This window comes from Triturus cristatus, chromosome 4_1, assembly GCF_964204655.1.
Source record: "Triturus cristatus chromosome 4_1, aTriCri1.1, whole genome shotgun sequence".
In the NCBI taxonomy this organism is placed as follows: Eukaryota; Metazoa; Chordata; class Amphibia; order Caudata; family Salamandridae; genus Triturus; species Triturus cristatus.
Window position 1 is genome coordinate 986,296,780 of NC_140585.1, and position 18,664 is coordinate 986,315,443.

The 18,664-nt window shown below is 41.9% G+C and overlaps 1 protein-coding gene across 1 annotated transcript in view; it reads left to right on the forward strand.

Annotated features, from left to right (window-relative positions):
* The window catches only part of LOC146855952 (solute carrier family 23 member 1-like), a 1,135,305-nt gene that overhangs the window by 775,134 nt on the left and 341,507 nt on the right, over positions 1-18,664 (forward strand). The window contains exons 9-10 of the mRNA XM_085653904.1: positions 1,159-1,340; positions 16,393-16,510. Coding sequence (XP_085510030.1) covers positions 1,159-1,340; positions 16,393-16,510 — 300 coding nt within the window. The remainder of the gene's footprint in view (positions 1-1,158; positions 1,341-16,392; positions 16,511-18,664) is intronic.

Here is an 18,664-nt window from a genome sequence, read left to right on the forward strand (position 1 = left end):
AGGTTGGACAACCGGCATCTAACTAATGCCTTAATTACATCAAACATTGAGACGCTCAACCTCCATCAAATTGTATTAGGATCTACTCTTTTTGCTGGACACACACTAGACAACATGTTCACCCCTCCTGGATATGTTGTGGTACCTAGAAACTATTAAGTCATATGGAGTGACCATCACATCGTCATATCCAAGATCAATCTTCTGGCCAGTAGAACAAACTCATGACACAAAAGCATATATAGACTATAAAAGAAACTGGACCTGCCTACAATGAATGCCCTTGCCACAAAATTCACAACTAACACAAAAACACTGGATGCTAATTCTATCTTCAACTGGCCTTCTGCAAGTAAAGATAAACAAATACCACTGAAGAACTCAAATAAGACCAACCTCAAGAAAAATGCAGGTTGAAACAATGACAAGATCTACGTAACCCCCTTGCCAGACTTGACACGTTAGAGTAATGTGGATGGCACACAAGCCATCCAAAAAATGGGCGATCTGGAAGACCTCCATTCAACAAGAATTTATGTCTGCCTTGGCGCCTCAAATAATGAGCAATCACATACAACTCAAAATGGCAAAGACAGAGATCATGACGTGCAGTGATACAATATCCTACCTACAACCATGCGGTCAAAAGTACGTGTTGTCCTGCCATTACCATCAAGAGAAGTGAGGAACTGGAGATAACCATGGACACAGAACCATTTGTGATCCCACCTGCCAACAGAATTACTAAGAAAATCTCACAGTCTATGAAAACACTGAGGCACATTATCTCTTACTTGGGGTACTTACAAAACTTATAAGCTACCTCAAGTAAGAGTAGTCTCTGCTATATAAATATTGCGATACAATACGTCGCAGACCTTCATTAGTTGCAATTCTTATGTAAGCTAGTGTTACTGTGCTATGTAAATAAATAGAAACAAACATAAATATTTTATGTGCGATTATTCTGATGCTAAATTTGATTGACAATTTTGAGATCACTTGGTCATATTTGTGACTCATGGAAATTCAGTGTAGATAAATGCAAAGCTTGTCCTAAAAGGATTTTGTAGTTTCTCCTTTTCTTGCAATTGTTCAATGCTTGGTGCAGCACCTTACCAGAATGTTTACATCTTTGATCTTTGTCTTTGATTATAGATCCAAGGTGCTATAATCGTTTCCTCCTTGGTGCAGATCGTGCTTGGATTTTCAGGTTTAATTGGTTTTCTGCTGAAGTTTATCGGGCCTCTTGCCATTGCACCTACAATAACACTGGTCGGTCTGTCTCTATTTATCGAAGCTGGAAAAAAATCTGGAGTCCACTGGGGCGTCACTGCTATGTAAGTCTGAGAGAACTTTGAATCCTGTATGCATTTAAAAACAAAGAACTTTATGTCGAGAATGTGCCTATATAGATCTAACAAAGAGACAGCGTTTGCTGCCTCGCCAGCCTCATTTAATCAAAACTTTTCCTACATGTCTATACTTATATAGATATATTGATCTGTTTAGAGGTCATTCATATATTGCTTTCACCAACCACAGTATGGGGCAATGGGTAAACCTCCTTCTGCCATTGGCAGTCCTTCATTGCGTGTCTCTGCATTTTTCCCTGATGAAATGCGCACAGTTGCCTTAAAAGAAGGGCACTTCATTGCCACGGCTCAAGAAGCAATATTTTTATTTGCAATGTTTTTTTCTTTCTATACATTACTCTGTTTTATTTTTTCACTCATCACTGTGTGTTTAAACTCTATTTTAAAGTTACTGTAATTCAAACCCAATAATCTTTCTTTGTGCTAACGAGAATTGTAATTCCTAGTGTTGTGCGTTAGAACGTTAAAAGGTTCCTATACCTCTTCTAAGTACTCTTGTCTGCTAAGAAGCATGTAAACTGTTCAATTTACATTCTATGCAATGATTAATTTATTTTCAAATTAGTTTTTATTTTTACTGCATTCATTTCTTCCTATGCTGGGCCTATTGACTTTGCCAATACTTGTCAATAAAATTGTGACTAACATTCGAGCATGCTAGAATAGTGCAAGCATTGACATATTTGAAAGTATATTGCATCATTCACTCTGGCATATTTTGAGTTGGTACTCCTTAGATTTTCTGTATCTGAAAATATGATTGAATGATCTAATTTCAATGGTTTCTGCTACTCTGATAGCACGTACAACATTGACATTACCTTTTTATGGAAACAACCATTATCCTGATCTTTCATAAGTCGCGGCCAGTTGCGGGCGGTGCAGGTAAGAGTGGTGGAGTGGGGGGGTTGAGTCGACCTACAACAGAATAGGTAAATTAAAATAAATAATTGAAACTACTTACGCTGCGCTCGCTGCATCGCCAACTTTGTGATGTGGTGAGCACAAGGCAAGTGGTTTTATTAATATTTTTTATTTTATTTTTCCTATTCCGTCAACTTCCCTCCTCCCCCACCCCACCACTCTTACCTGCACCGGCTTCGACTGTCTTCCATAAGTGCAACTTGAGCAGATTTAATATTCTAACTCCAGGCCCATCAATACAACAATGCTATTCATGTCTACATTAAGAAATCCTGATAGTTAGGTAAGGACCCCTCTCTTTGTAAAAACTAAAGGCCTATTTCCCTGATTAATACAGATTTGTAAAATCTTCACTAAATTACTTGCCCTCCACATCAATAAAGTAATCCCGGATCTTGTCAATATATATCAGTCAGGCTTTGTCAAGGGACGTTCTATCACTGATAATTCGAGAACCTTTCTTACTGTTTTCCATCTGGCCTCCAAATTAGATTCACCTATTGCTGATATTACAGTAGACGCTGAAAAGGCATTTGATAGGGTTAACAGGAAATGTGTCTTTGGCGCCTTACAGTGGCATGGCTTTAGCCCTCCCATTATTAACTATATCCAGCTTCTATACTCTGCCCCCACTACTTCCATTTGGGTAAACAGTTGTCAATTCAAATATTTCCCACTCCTCAGGGGAACAAGGCAGGGTTGTCCTCTTACCCTCTCTTATTTATTCTTGCTTTAGAGCCCTTCTTAGAAAAACTTAGACACTCATCACAATATACAAGTTTTAAATTTAATAATATTGACATCAAATTCACTGCATATGCAGATGACATTCTGTTATATATCTCCAATCCGTCCACTTCCCTGCCGGCATTCTTCTCCCTTTTACAAGAGTATTCTTCAGTTTCCGGTTACAAACTGAATCTTGATAAGTTCGAAGTCCTGCCCCTGAATAAGCATTGTCTTCCACATATGTGTCATGACACAGGTTTCGAATGGAATTCCAGAAGTATCAAATGTTTAGGCATTCTTTATGCTAATAACATTAGGGAAACTATTAAAATTGACCTTACTGACATACTTAAAAATCTCTCTGATCTCACGGATAGCTGATCTCCTCTTTTCTTATCCTGGTGGGGTAGAATATCTACGATCAAAATGATTCTTCTCCCAATTATTAACTTTGTTCTTTCTATTCTTCCGGTTTCCCTTCCCAATTCCTTTTTCAGTAACATCAATTTGACCAAATTTCTTTGGAATAATCGCAAGGCCAGGATGTTACATTCTCATTTACAACTTTCCAAGGAGTTAGGAGGAGTAAACTTCCCCAACCTCAGACATTATCACTCTGCATTTACCCTGAAACAAATATGGACCTTTTTATCTGATTCTACTCATTTACCTATAACAGAATGGAGCTTATTAGAACAAGCTCAGTCACACCTTTTTCTTTTCCCTCAGATACCCGTCTCTCCCAGCCCCCGAAGTGTTTCTTCACCTATTTTTGTTCATTCCAAGGCACTCGCAATTTTACTGCTTAAAACTCATCTTTCTTCTGCAGATTACTTCTCAAGCACTCCAGTCTGGTACAATCAATATCTAAAGATTAATAACAGAGCTTTATTTTGGAAGGAATAGATTGACAAAGGCATCTTCACACTTGATCATTTGTTGAAAGATGGGTCTTTTATGGACTTTTCGGGGATTCAAAGTTCCTATGGTATTTCTTCCACACACACCCCTCAATACCCCTTGCTTAAAGACTCTTTCATTCGTCATTTTTCCCAAGGAAACTCTACTGTTACATCTGACCAAACTCTCTCTCCTCCTTTGGACTTTTCTACTCAATTTAAAGCCACTGCTATATACAAGATACTATTCCGTTCTGTGTGTGCCAGAATTAAATCCAACCTAGAACTTTTATGGGAAAAGGACCTAGCAGAAGATTTTTCATTTCAAACATGGGACTCCATCTGGTCTAAAATCCACACTGCCTCACGCTCAGCTAGTGCAACGCAGACTTTATATTATTTTTAAAATAGACTTTATTTTTACCCCTACTGATTTGCACAGATTTAAATTATTAGATTCCCCAAAATTCTGGTCTTGTTCCCACGAGAGCAGTGACTTTTTTCACATGCTTTTTCATTGTCCTTTGGTTAAGTCTTTTTGGTCCCGTATATGGTTGAACTTGAATGAAATTTTATCAACTAACTTGTCTTTTGATATCATACACATATTTTTGGGTAGTTCTTTGCCTATATGGAAAGTCCAGAGTAATGTGGGTAAATGTATTGATTTGTTTTTAGCTATTTCCTTTCAGATAATCACCAATAATTGGAAGGACACTTCAAAAATGTTGTTTCAAGCTTGATGGAATTTGCTTTGTCATCATCATAGACTTGATCGTGCTTATGCCACCTCTACCTCTTTGTTGATCAAAAAAGACTTGTTGTGGTTACCACTAACATCCTTTCTTTCCAGGCTTGCTAATTGATTTCGCTTGTATATATGATACCAACCTGTACCTCGTTATATTCCTATTGCTATTTATTTTATTTTCATTCTTCTTAACATTTTAATCCTCTGCTGTATTCCTCCCCCTCTCCTCACCCTCTTTGTTCTTTCTCTTCTTCTCTTCCTCTCTTCTTAACTTAAAAATGTTAAAATGCATTTACTCTTTATACAGGTTTTACCTTTCGAGGATTTGTTTTGCCTTATTGTCACATATATATTTGTTTACCTATTATCCTTCTTGTTTCAGGACTATGTAATGATGTTTTACTTTGCTTCTTACCTCAATAAAGCATTCTAAACTTAAAAAAAAAGAAATCCTGATAGTTCATGAGTTAATGCTCGTTGGGCCCCTGCGGTTATCTTAAGTTAAAATCCTAGTGAGCCGGACTCAGCCTTCCATCATTCTCTGGTCTGTAAATTTAGAGTCATGCTTTGGGAGTAATAATAACGCCTGTTATTTACTGTGCTTAGACATGGAAGAAGTGTAGTATGAAGATCTAGAAAAAAATTGCTATGTATTACGATTAGTTACTGTTACTGCTACTATTTTCTAAGTATAAGAGGGAATGCACTTGGGCAGTAGGATAATGTTGCTGGTCTATACAAGCACATAACTGTTTAGAAATCGATCACTTGATATGTGTAAGACCTGACAGCCTTAGGGTGTTCTTCCCCCAGCGTTTTGCCCACCTCCTCCACATATCTGACCTAATTTTTGCTGGTTTTAGGACTCTGTGCGCCTCACAACGGGTTACCAGTGCTAATGTGCTTCTGCTCTCTTCCCTAAACAGGGTAACATTTGTTTATCCCCAAATTACATATTTAATTTACTTATAAGTCCTTACTAAAGTTGTACCTCCTGTACCCAGGTCATGTGAATTAAATGCTACTAGTAGGCCTGCAGCACTGATTCTGCCACCCTCTCATGTAGACCTCTAACCACGTCTCAGGCCTGCCATTGCAGGGCCTGTGTGTGCAGTTTACACGTCCATGTCCACCTGGAAAAGCAATCCTTTTGCCAGGCCCCAGCCTTCCCTTTTTATACATATAAGTCACTCCTCAGATAGGTCATGTATAATCCATAGGGCAGAGTGCAATGTAATTAAAAGGCAGAGCATGCACTATTTGGTTTTTCATGTCCTGGTACTTAAAAAATTCCCAAAGTAGTTTTTCAGTACTGCAAGGCCTATCTCTCCCATAGGTAAACATTGGGATTACTTTATTACATTTTATAAGTGCAGATTCCAAAGGGGAAGAGATAAGATCCCCGAGTCTGGTGTCTCTGGAATGCTAATTTAAAATCCTAACTTATGGTGGTCGGATTTCAAATTATAATTTCTTGTCACTTTAATTATGCTTTAGTATTTGTTTGTCATCCTTAGATTGAACACAATGTTTTAAGAATTTCCGCATCTCAGAATTGATAGTTGGTATTACTCTCTTCTTGAAAAGTGATGTAGCTATGTGTAAAAAAGAATCAGAGGTCAAGTTTATTGAGTAAAATGAACTTTACGAAAAAGTAAAAATGTGTTTAAATCAAACAGCCACCTATTGTTGTTTTGCTTTTACTTTTAGAAAGTTGGCATTTTCTTACGTAAGCCATTTGGTGCCTGCTGCCTATCTCTAATCAGTCTGGGGTGGGTGACAGCTGGGCTTTGTATTTCCCCCTAAACATTCACACCCAAAGGGAGCTTAGGTGTGACTTGACTATAATTGTCCTAAATAGGAAGGGTATTCCCAGATGTGTGTCCTATGCTCGCTATTCCACTGGATTCTAGCAAGCCTGGCTGATACAGGGTAATACCTCGAAACCAGCCCCAGAATGCTTATTTTCTGATCTAGAGGAGACCTGGCCTGGCAGTCTGGACTGAACAGTTCCCATTGGGAGCAGGGTCAAGACTGATCTGCATATGGCTGGGTCCAAACTGCGATGGCATGGTGAGCAAAAAAACGATGGACTTTACCCAGATCTTTGACTGGGGTGAATGTTTGTCAATGTTCAGCATTCAGTCTATCATATTTTGTGTTGCTATTATCTTACTTTAGCCATTTGGTGCCTGTTGCCTTTGTCTGATCAGTCTGGGGTAGGTGACAGCTGGGCTTTGTGTACTCCCCCTAGACAGCCGCACACAAAAGGAGCTTAGGTGTGACTTGATAGACCTTGTTGGGTCATCCTGACAGGATGGGTGTGAGGAGCTGGGCACAGCCTCACACTTACACCTGAATAGACAATGTCCTGTCCCCACACAAAGGGCTGCATACCACCCTGTAAAGAGTCAGGAGCCAGGGCAGGAAGTGAGAATACTGTGCACTTCAAAGCCCTTCTTGAAGTCTCCCCCACTTCAAAGGCACCATTGGGTATAAGTACTGGACCTCTGACAACATGACTTCAGTTCACTTCCGGACCTATGACCACTCTGCCATGAAGAACTGCAGTGTTGCTGAAAGGACTACCACCCTGCTGGACTGTTGCTTTGCTGGACTCCTGCATTGCTGAGCTGACATGCTGCCTGCTGTTCCCCTGTCTTGGTGAGATGGACTGCACCTACAGCACTTGAACTCAAAGTGACTCCAAGGGCTTGCTGGCTTGCCTCCTGATCTGAGGTTTTAGGGACATAAAAGACTTCCAACCTTTCTGCTGCTTCATTTGGACTCTGCCATCGGCAAATCTGCCCTGGGAAGTGGTGCCTCCCCAGTCCCAAACCCTTGGAAGTGAGGCCTCAGGTGCTTGCTTCAACAAAACCCACGCATCCTCTCTGGAACCATTACATCAACTCCATTGCGTGGAGCATAACAGGCGCATCCCATTCGGAAAGAGGGCAATACACTGGGAATCGACGCATGCTGTGCTGCAGAAGCAGTCGCTGCGTAGTGCATTCAGAACGAGTGCATTTCACTCAGAACTCATGCATTGCTGCCGTTGTGTGGAGAAAATCAATTAATCCCCTCCCCAGCGTGGCTGGACACTGATGTATCTCTTGGTCTGCATCCTGCAACTTCTTCATCAGCGATGCAGCCTGAATCAAGGTACTTTTGTTCAGCAGCCCAACTGGTTCCTCATATCTGGCCTGCACTCCATCACAGTTGGCCTGAACTTTTGACTTTGTCTTGGTCCGGCACAACCATACAGCCCACATGCACACTTACTGCTTCTAAGTGCTATTTTGCAGTTTATTCCTTAAAAATTCATATCTCAACTTCTACTCATTGGATTTTTGTCGTTTGGTAATGTTTTATTTATTAACTGAAGTTTGATTTTTTTAACCTTGTGTGGAATCTTTAGTGTAGTGTTTTCCATGTTTTACTGTTTGAAGTGTTGAGCAAATACTTAACATATTGCCTCTAAGGTTAAGCCCGACTGCTATGTGCCAGGCTATCAGCGGGTGAGCAGAGGTTAATTTAGGGTTTGCCTGCCGCTTACCCTAACCAGGATTGTGATTCCTGCTTAGACAGTGTGCATATCTTTGCCAACCAAAAACCCTATTTCTAACATTGGTGATCAGCGATAAGGTTGTGTTTGTGCTGGGCGATACAGTAACTTTATGTACACAACCTCGTCCAAGACCATTTAGATCTTTTTTCAGTTCTCCCTGATTGGCATTTTTTAATTTTTCCTCAAAATCATGTGTCTGCATGGTCTGGCTGCTGGTCCTACAACTAGCCTTCAGGTAGTCAACTTGAAAATCTACACAGTGGTGGCTCAGCTTAAAGACTTTTGCAAGGAGATAGGGCTTCCTGCCAAGAATGCCACCAAGTAGGTAGAATTACAAAAGGCACTGAGGGTCTGCATATACACCTGCTTCAAAGAGAATGATGGATTGGGGGTGCCTAAGAATGGCTTTTCTGAGGAACCACCTGCAGGGGAAGACGCTCCCTTTGAGTGCAGGAAGCAATCTCTTCCTGTGGCTTCACTCCGGAGGAACTGAAGGAGAGGATGGAGTAGAGAAAATTCCAGCTGCAAATGGCCAAATTAAAAATGGGGGCTGAGGAGCAAAAAGATGAAAGGTAGGCCAAAAAGGCTGAGGCAAAGAGAGCCTTAGCAGAGAAAAAATCTTTTACTGCTTCATGAAGTGAGTCTGAAAGTGTTGATATCAAGGCCAGGCAGGCAGATTCCAATAGTGATGGGGCAGCATACATGCAGTACCTGATGGAGAAAGGGTTTACCTAAGGATTTGGTGCCCAGGTATGTAGTGGGAGATGACATTGATAACTGTTTTTCTGCTTATAAACTTGTACACAAGGTTCACAGGCTTCCTCTGGAGAATTGGGGGGGGCTCGTATGTGGAAACAGATGCCAACACTTGGGAGGGACACATTTTTGACATAGGAGGTAGGAGTCCAAACAAAGTACACACCTATGAAGGCCATTTTAATTGCCTAATTTTATCTGACTCTTGAAAAGTATCGCCAAAGATTCAGGGACAGTAAGACGCTCCCCAACGAATCCTGGGGAGATTCACTGCAGGAACCTAGAGAGACACAGGCGCAAAAACTACAATAGCTCGGACAAAACCCGTTACAAGGAAGCAATGTTCAAATATAAGCACCTCATCATTGAGGAAAAAAGCAAATACTACCTCAATCAGATTGAATCAGCTCAAAATTCCACTAAGCAGCTTTTCCAAGTGGTCACCAAATTATCAGGGTCTGCAATAAACTCCTCAATTGCTCCCACCCAAGAATTTTGCAATGACCTGGCAAAATCCTTCTTAGAAAAAGTTAACAACATATACGTCAACTTCACTACCCAATCTAAATTTGACCATTCGACAGTTATGTTATGTTATGTTATAGGTACTTATAGAGCGCAAACAATCATCCCAGATAGGATATCACGGCGCTATTGTGGCAGTGCAGGAAGTGAAGGGAGGCACAAGAAGGAAAATTTTCACCCCTGACAACAAAGAAAACTCCCCTTCCTTTCCAACATTTAGCCAAGTGTCGTCAAAATAGATCGAGGACCTGATTCTAACCATCAAGTCTGGTTCCCCCATTGATCCATACCCTTCATCGATTTTAAAACTTATCCCTGATATTCTGGCCCCTAACCTAACAGACATCTGCAATGCCATGTTTAACACTGGCAACTACCCCGCCACATGGAAAAGTTCTATCATTAGGCCACTACTGAAAAAGCAGCACATCGGCCCTCTAGATACAAAAACTATAGACCCATTACAAGCCTTCCTTTTCCTGCCAAAATATTTGAGAAATTAATGAACACACAATTCGCCCACTATATCGAAGACAATAACCTCCTGGACAAGACTCAATTCGGTTTCAGAAAAGGCCATGGCACGGAAACAGCCCTCATTAAAGCAGCAGATGAAATCAGAGTCATCTTAGACCAAGGTGGCATGGCAGTGCTAGTACTGCTGGATCTGTCAGCGGCCTTTGACACGGTCGGCCACTCCACTTTGATCGACCATGTCTCGAACATTGGCATCAAACAGTAGGCCGAAAAACTACTGACCTCATTTCTCTCGAACCGCACACAATTAGTGAGTCTTGGCGACTACAAGTCCTCCCCTTTTACCCTCACATGTGGTGTGCCACAAGGCTCATCCTTGAGCCCGGCACTCTTTAATATCTATGTGTCGGATCTGGCCAGGGTTATCAAATCCCACGGGATGGGTCTTACCTCCTACGCCGATGACACACAATTGGTGCTAGCAATCCATAATGATGGCGGAGCAATTGCTGCCAGATTCCTGGTATGCTTGCAATCAGTACCTGGATGGCCAAAAATTGCCTAAAGCTAAATTCCGATAAAACCTAGGTTTTAATAATTGGCAAGCTCTATCCTGTCTGGTCCCTCATCTGGTGGCCCACCAACCTGGGCCCACCACCTCCCCTGGTGTAAAAATTCAGAAACCTAGGTGTTATATTTGACGACAAACTGACTTTTAGCTCACACGCCAACGCCATCCTCTCATCATCCTTTTACACACTAAGGATGATCAAAAAACCTTTACCTTCCTCCCACCCAATGCGGGAAAAACCCTCATTAACACACTAGTTATGTCAAAATTGACTATTGCAATGGCCTTCTTATCAACGCCCAGAAAAAGGTCACCAACAGATTGCAGATGGTGCAGAACTCAGCTGCAAGACTGATAACAAGCATCCCTAAGTATCATCCAATTTCATCAGTAGTACGAAACCTTCATTGGCTACCTATAATAAGCCGTATTAAGTTCAAGGCCCTTTGCATTGCCTTTAAGGCCATTCATAAAACCGGACCGGACTTTCTGAGGAAAGCCTTGTGTGGATACACTCCCAATAGAACCCTCCGCTCTTCAATGGCCAACCTCTTGCACATCCCCCACACAAGGAAAGCAGCCTGGAGTGATAGAAGATTCACAGTCGCCACTGCCAAACTATGGAACATCCTTCCCCAGCATATCAAGGGAGAGGTGTGGCGCCGCGGCCAGTGCAACTGACTCCGGAATCTGGGTATCACGGTTCGATCCTCGGCTCCGGCAGCAGATTAGCCCAGTACCATGTGACTCTGGGCAATAGCTTGCTTAATCTTCCCAACGGCCCCCGTTGCCTAGAGACCCTTATGGGTGATTGTTCGCGCTTTACAAATGTGGATTATTATTATTATCAAATCATGCCCAACCCTATTCGCCTTCAGGAAACTGATCAAGACTTGGCTTTTTAATCAATAGGCACCTCATCTCTGGCTCCAACCTCTACTCAGTTCGCAGCACCGAGACGCCCTAGGGTATTTGCGCGCTCTATAAATCGCTTAAATAAATAAAAATAGATAGATTACTCCTGTAAGCCATTGAATTTCTCAGTGAGGGCAGCAAGGTTAGTTATTCTAATGGATTGAACCATTTGATCATGAGAGAGCACATGGGCAGTATCTGTTTTCCTGACTTTTTGCCAGCACCTAGTGGATAGTAATCTGACTGACACCAGGAAACTTGATGAGAAGGCGGACCTCTGGGATGTTTCCCTGATTAAATATCGATGTAATAAGTATAGACATACACAAATATCTATGCAAAAATATAGAATACAAAAATATCGACTCCCTATACTTAAACATGTAAGTACAATAAAATTGAATCAAAAATATCGAAGTAAAAAATATAGATGAAAAAATATCGACTTAAAAATATATATCACTTAATAAAATATATTAAATAATATTAAACATTTGAACAAAATCAATTACATTTTATATATATTTAACTAAATATAACAAATATACTTAATTTAAAAAATATAAACACACAAAAATGTATACATCTACATATATTTACTTAAATATATTTTATTAACTATTATCTTTATTTAATTTATAAACTTTTTAAATGATATAAAAATAAAATATATACATATATCAATAATTTAAAATAAAATAAAAATTCTATAATTAATTAAAACATTAAACTATTAAAAGAAAAATAAAACATACATTTCGCAACACAATAAATACAACAGGAGGGAAAATGTTGGATAGCGGAGGGGTAAAAATTAATATTCCCACTCCAGTGAATGCAACAGCAGGGAAAGTGTTGGATAGCGGAGGCATCAACATATTTATTACATTTTATTTCCATAATTAACATAATTAATATTGAATTTAAATATATTATTATAAAAAAAAAATAAACATTCATTAATTACACATTCTTTAACACTATATCCACAACACACACCTAAAATTTATTACACAATTACAATTACTAATTACTAATTAATTAATTTAAATTTATTATCAAATAATTAATAATTACTTCCCACCCTTCCCACCATTTACACCTATAAATACCACAACACACACCTAAAAGAAATTAAACAATTACCAGAATTATTAATAATTTAAATTAAATATAGAGACACGCCATAGATCAGTAGTGGTCTCTATGATATGCTAAATGTTTGGTCCGTGTAATCACTGTTGGAAGCCTGTCTACTGATTTTAAAAACGTCATTCTGCTGCTAAGTAATTTTTGTAGTCTGCAAGTTACTTTTTAAACTGCACAGCACTCTTTTAAAATCGAATCATTCATTGTATTATTTCTGAATTGCACATGTAAACTTGAAATTGAACAACACTTGCGCTACCTGCTCCTGCCGATACTGCCTCCGAGGTCCCCGCACTTCCGCTCTGTTGAAAGCGGGCTAGGGTCTGGGGGGGGAACAGCTGCTGCCACGCAGAGCTGATGGTTGGTGGGCGGGAGGGGAGTAGGTGAAAAGCCACGCTGGAGTGGATGCGCGCTGCAATCGTGCCGCTGGCCCCTGGCCCCCGACTGGGGCCAGGGGCCAGTACCCCTGGTCAACTTTGGACTTACACAGGGGCGGAATTACATACGATAGCCTCAAGCAGTCACGCCCTCAGCAAAAGGGTAATAGAGAAGCTGAGAGCTGAAAAGCTGCTGAGGGACAACGGTGCGGGAAGCCTCATTACCCCAGGTCTAGCCCCCCATAACTTCCCCTAGCAGCCCACCTGGCTTGAAAGTGGCAGTTCTTAATATGCGCTCATTACAGAAGCACCACCTGGAAGTCTTTTCACTCCTCCAGGATGGAGACATAGACACTCTAGCACTCACTGAAACCTGGCTAGGTGACAATTCAGTCCCAGACATCATGGCTGCCCTTCCGGGGAACTTCAACGCCTTCTCAACAGGGAATGGACTTTACTGTGGAGCACCACCTGGGGACAGACCATGCCACTGCTGATGGTCTCTCAAGGTTCTTCCACCCAAAGGTTGGATAGCTCTCCCCACTTTTAGCTGGGGGAGACACTTGTTAGACCTGAGAGCCTTAAGGTGGTCTTTCCCCCAATGTTTTGCCTACCTCCTCTACTTTTCTGACCTCATTTTTGCTAGTTTTAGGACTCTGTGCACTTAACCACTGCTAATCAGCATGCTTGTGTTTTCTCCCCTACACATGCTAACATTATTTAATCCCCAATTGGCATAAGTAATTTACTTATAAGTCTCTAGTAAAGTGGTACCTCCTGTATCCAGGGCCTGTAAATGAAATGTGTTGTAATCTCGTGCATGTGTTCCATGTTGGAACACATACTCATCTTTGAGTGTTCTGGTATCCATGGGGATGTTATTGCGGGCAGTTGAAGGGGCGAACACGGAGGGAAAACAACCATTTGTTTGTTGGTGGTGCTGTACACATTAAACCTCATTTTTGTGTATACACAAAAATGAACCTCTTTGTGTCTCTTGGGTTAGGGAATCTTCTATCTCTCAGGAAGAATGGACTGAGGCTACTTCTGGTGATTCTCTATTTTCCAGTCCGTTTTGGTCCATTAGGAATGAACTGACTATTTTACATGGAGGGTTGATGAGAGGTAGCAGATTTATTCCCCCTTTGGCCTTGAGATCGAAATTGATAAATTTGGCTCATGAGGGGCACCTTGGTAGGAGTCTCACTAAATCACGACTGAGGGAGAGGTTTTGGTGGCCATACATGGCTCATCAGGTGGAAGATGTGGTTAAAAATTGTCATCTATGTTCGTCTAATGATAAATCCAAGGTTGTGAATAGTGCTCCTTTGTCTCCGGTTGAAGTTCCTAGTCAGCCGTGGACAAAATTAGGTTTGGATCTTATGGGTCCCTTTGACTTACTTGCGCCGTCTGAGAGATTTGTTATTCTCTTGGTGGATTACACCTTCAAGTGGGTATCTACCAAATGTGTGAGTAATGTCAACACTAGAGTTATTGTGGAATTCTTGAAGGATGAATTTGCTGGTGAGGGTTTTCCGAAATATCTCATCACGGACAATGGTGTCCAGTTCGTATCTTCTGAGATGGGGGAATTTTTGGATGACCTTGGTATCATTCATTTTAAGACAGCTCTTTATTCTCCACAGGCCAATGGTCTTGCCGAGCGTATGAATCGTGTTGTCAAGGGGTGCGTACAGACAGCGTTGGATACTAAAACTCCCTTGAAAGATGTTTTGCGTGATACTTGGTGGGCTCACCGCACCACGGTTAACCATGTCATATGTAACTCTCCCTTCTTCCTTCTGCGTGGCAGACATGCCAAATCTAAATTGAATCCTACTTGGTTTCCTCCTAATGATTTGACCTCGTTGGATGAGAAGGAGGTGGGAAAGAGGATTGATTCTTATCAGACGGAGTATAAAAAACGTTTTGATTTCAAGAATGCTGTAAAGTCCAAATTATGGAGTGTTGGTGAGTGGGTTTTGATCAAGAAACCTAGGTTTTCAAGAAAAGGAGTTTCGGAATTTATGGGGCCTTTCATGATTTCTTCCATTCAAAAGAATGTTGTTACGATGCAAAATGGGTGCAAGTGGAGTATGTCAAGGCTTATGAAATACACTGGGCCAGATCCTTCTTTGGGTTCTAATCCTTGTGGTATTTCACATTCTGATCAGTCCAGTTCTTTTTCTTTTCCGAGTTCTCATAATTTTCCTAGTACCACAACTCCTCCAGTTACTGAGCATGTACAACCCAGGAGTTTACTTTACCTCAAAGACAGCGTCGCTCCCCTGCAAGGTTTAATGATTTCTGTTTAAGTACTTTTTAATTTATTGTAATGTTATTTATTTTGCCTGTATTGCTGTTGTTATGTATTTCCTGCATTATTGTGTAAAGGGGATGTGTTGTAATCTCGTGCATGTGTTCCATGTTGGAACACATACTCATCTTTGAGTGTTCTGGTATCCATGGGGATGCTATTGCGGGCAGTTGAAGGGGCGAACACGGAGGGGAAACAACCATTTGTTTGTTGGTGGTTCTGTACACATTAAACCTCATTTTTGTGTATACAAAGTGGTTTCCAGCCTATTTAACAAAATGCTACTAGTGTGCCTGCAGCACTGATTGTGCCACCCACTCAACTATCCCTTTAACTAAGTCTCAGGTCTGACATTGCGGGGCATGTGTGTACAGTTTACACTGCCATGTCGACCTGTCAAAACAACTATTTTGCCAGGCCCTAACCTTCTCTTTCTATACATATAAGTCACCCCTCAGGTAGGCCCTGTATTTAAAAGGCAGGACATGTACTGTTCACTTCTTCATGTCCTGGTAGTGAAAAACTCCCAAAGTCGTTTTTCACTACTGCAAGGCCTGTCTCTCCCTTAGTGTAACATTTGGGATTACCTAATAACATTTTGTAAGTGTAATATACAATTGGGACCCAAAGTCTGGTGTCCCTGGAACCCTAATTTAAAATCCAAAGTCATGGCAAAGTCGGATTTTAAATTGCAACTCAGAAAATGCCACTTTTAGAAAGTTGGCATTTTCATACTTTAGCCTGCTCTGTGCTAAGCTACCAGAGCATGAGCACAGGATAATTTAAGATTAGCTTGCCTCTTACCTGGACCAGAATTGTAGTTCCTGCTTGTACAGGGTGCATGCCTCTGCTAACCAGAAACCCAATTTCCAACAATATAGATATACAAATGCATCCACATAAATGATGACGTGTAGTCATTTAACATGGTTCTCAAGTACTGTATAGGAACAAAACATGTTTACATTATAGGTTAGGTCAAAAAGTGAATATCAAATACGTGGTATGTGCAAGTTCATGACCGTGCTTATCTTTTCTTTCTGTTTTTCTTATTTTAGGACTATTGCACTTATTCTTCTGTTCTCGCAATACTTAAGAGCTATTGAATTTCCACTTATGTCCTATACCAAAGGGAAATGGAAAACATTCAAGTATCCAGTATTTAAACTCTTTCCAGTAAGTAGATTATATTTTAGCTGAAAAAAATTTGTTTTTAAGAGTGCTTTTCTTACAATGTAAAAAATGAAAGATGAAAAAGTAAATTTTGGTAACTAAAAATCTACGTGTATTTATCAAAAAGTGAACATATATTCCATCACTGATATTATTGGGAATGCAACATTTGACTGGCAATGGGTGACTTATCATATAATACGTATTTATGACTGCTTCTAGATGCGATAGGTTATGACTGAATATTAGAGCTCGACAATGGCCATATACAGTGCTCTGCTGCCTTCCAGCTAGGGCACGCAATACAAATGCCACATACATACATGGTATCTTTTTTTTACCCATAATTATTTCAAAAAAGCTTGATACTATTGAGGAAGAACAAGGAATTTCAGGAGCTCTTGTTGGGCTGGGTAAATAAACACGTTAGCTACCTCATTATTGGAAAGATACTTTTGCTTTATAATCTAAGAGTAAATGTTGGCCACATGAGGGCAGAGCCCTCAAAAAGTGTGATGCCTGGAGAATCGTGACCCCTCTACCTACCCCCGACTTCTGGTGGGCATGAAGAGAAAGGTTATTACTAATCAACCCATCCATCCGTCCTCTATCGATCTGTATAAAAGACAGGAAGTTTTTATTTTTCTTAATGTGGACCAACAAATATGGGTGGCCTATGGAAAAGTTCATTAAAAGAAACAACACTGGAAACAAATATTAGTAACAGTGGGGCAGACTTATATCAGACTTGCGCCACTTTTACGCCGCCGTTGCGTCACTTTTGTGACGCAGCGGCGGTGTAAACCCTGCGCCATCTTGCGCCCCATTTACATCGTGACGCATCTATGGAGATGCGTCACGGTGTAAAGCCCTATAAGATGTGTAAAGCCCTATAAGATTTCACTGAGTCACTTTCCCAACGCTGATGCGTCAAACCCTGCGCCTGCTTGAAGCAGGAGTAAGGCTTGACGCACCATGTTAGGGATAGGGTAGGTTGGAACAGTGCTGGAGTTGCGTCACGCTGCGACGCAACTTCAGCACTGCGCCAACCTTACGCCGGCAGATACGTCACGTATCTGCTTGTCCTTGCGCCACGATGCACCGCATTGTAAATGCGGCGCATCTGCGGTGGCGCAAGGGCAAACTTGCGTGACGCATCTTCCCTGGCGCTTCCATGCTGATTTGCAGGGATGCGCCAGGGAACATAAATCTGCCCCAGAGTTGCTGGATGTTAAGGACTTAGGGCCTGATTACGAGTTTGGCAGTCTTTCAGAGTGCCACCATGCCAGCACCCCACTGCAAGACAGCCAGACCTGTAGTCAGACCACCTACCGGATTCTGAGTTACTCCTGTGCAGGCAGTCACGCTGCAGGAGTCCCACGGTAGTGCATATCTAAGACACATTGGTGTGCCTTAGACATGAACTTCCATGAGACCGCTACAGCCCATTCCTGCATGGAAAGAAATGCACAATGTTGTGCATTTTTTTTCTGTGAAGGAACATGGATGCAAAATGACAGGCTTGGACTGGCAGTGTAACCCCCAAAACTGGTGGTTGTGACTTAGCTGGAGGAGTGCAGTCTGGTCCGACTGACACACCCTATGGTGAATGCTCTGCTTCTGATGCACAGGTGGCCCACCGTGCAGGCCCCTATATAGGCGGTTTGCCTCTCCAGGGTAGTGTGTGGCAGGCGGCGTCTCGTGAGGGTCCCCCAAGGCCCATTCCTAATTGGCCCCTCATCTGGTCCTGCTCATCTCCTCAGGGGCCCACGCCTCACCAACAGTTAAGTTGCGGCCCTCTTCAGCCCTCGTCACCGGCCAGGGCCGTCCACTCCTCCATGGCCCTCACGCCAAGCCTCCCTTGTACACAGGCCATGGGGCCCTGTCCTCCCCGGCCGTCTCCTCTTGTTGCCTCCAGGGGGTAACGATAGAGCAGGCAGGGAGCGGGGCAGGGGGAGATACACCACACCGGTGAACCCCCGGGTCTCACCACACCACCCTAGACACCAGGTCACCATGCGCAGCCCTTCACCATTGCTCTCCGCTTCTCACTCCTCTCGGAGCAGCGCTCTCCCGGAGAGTGCTCCACTTGCTGTTCCGGCACACCCGCTCTCCCGACTCCACAGCCAGACTGCCTCGCGTAGCCTCGCCGCTCTG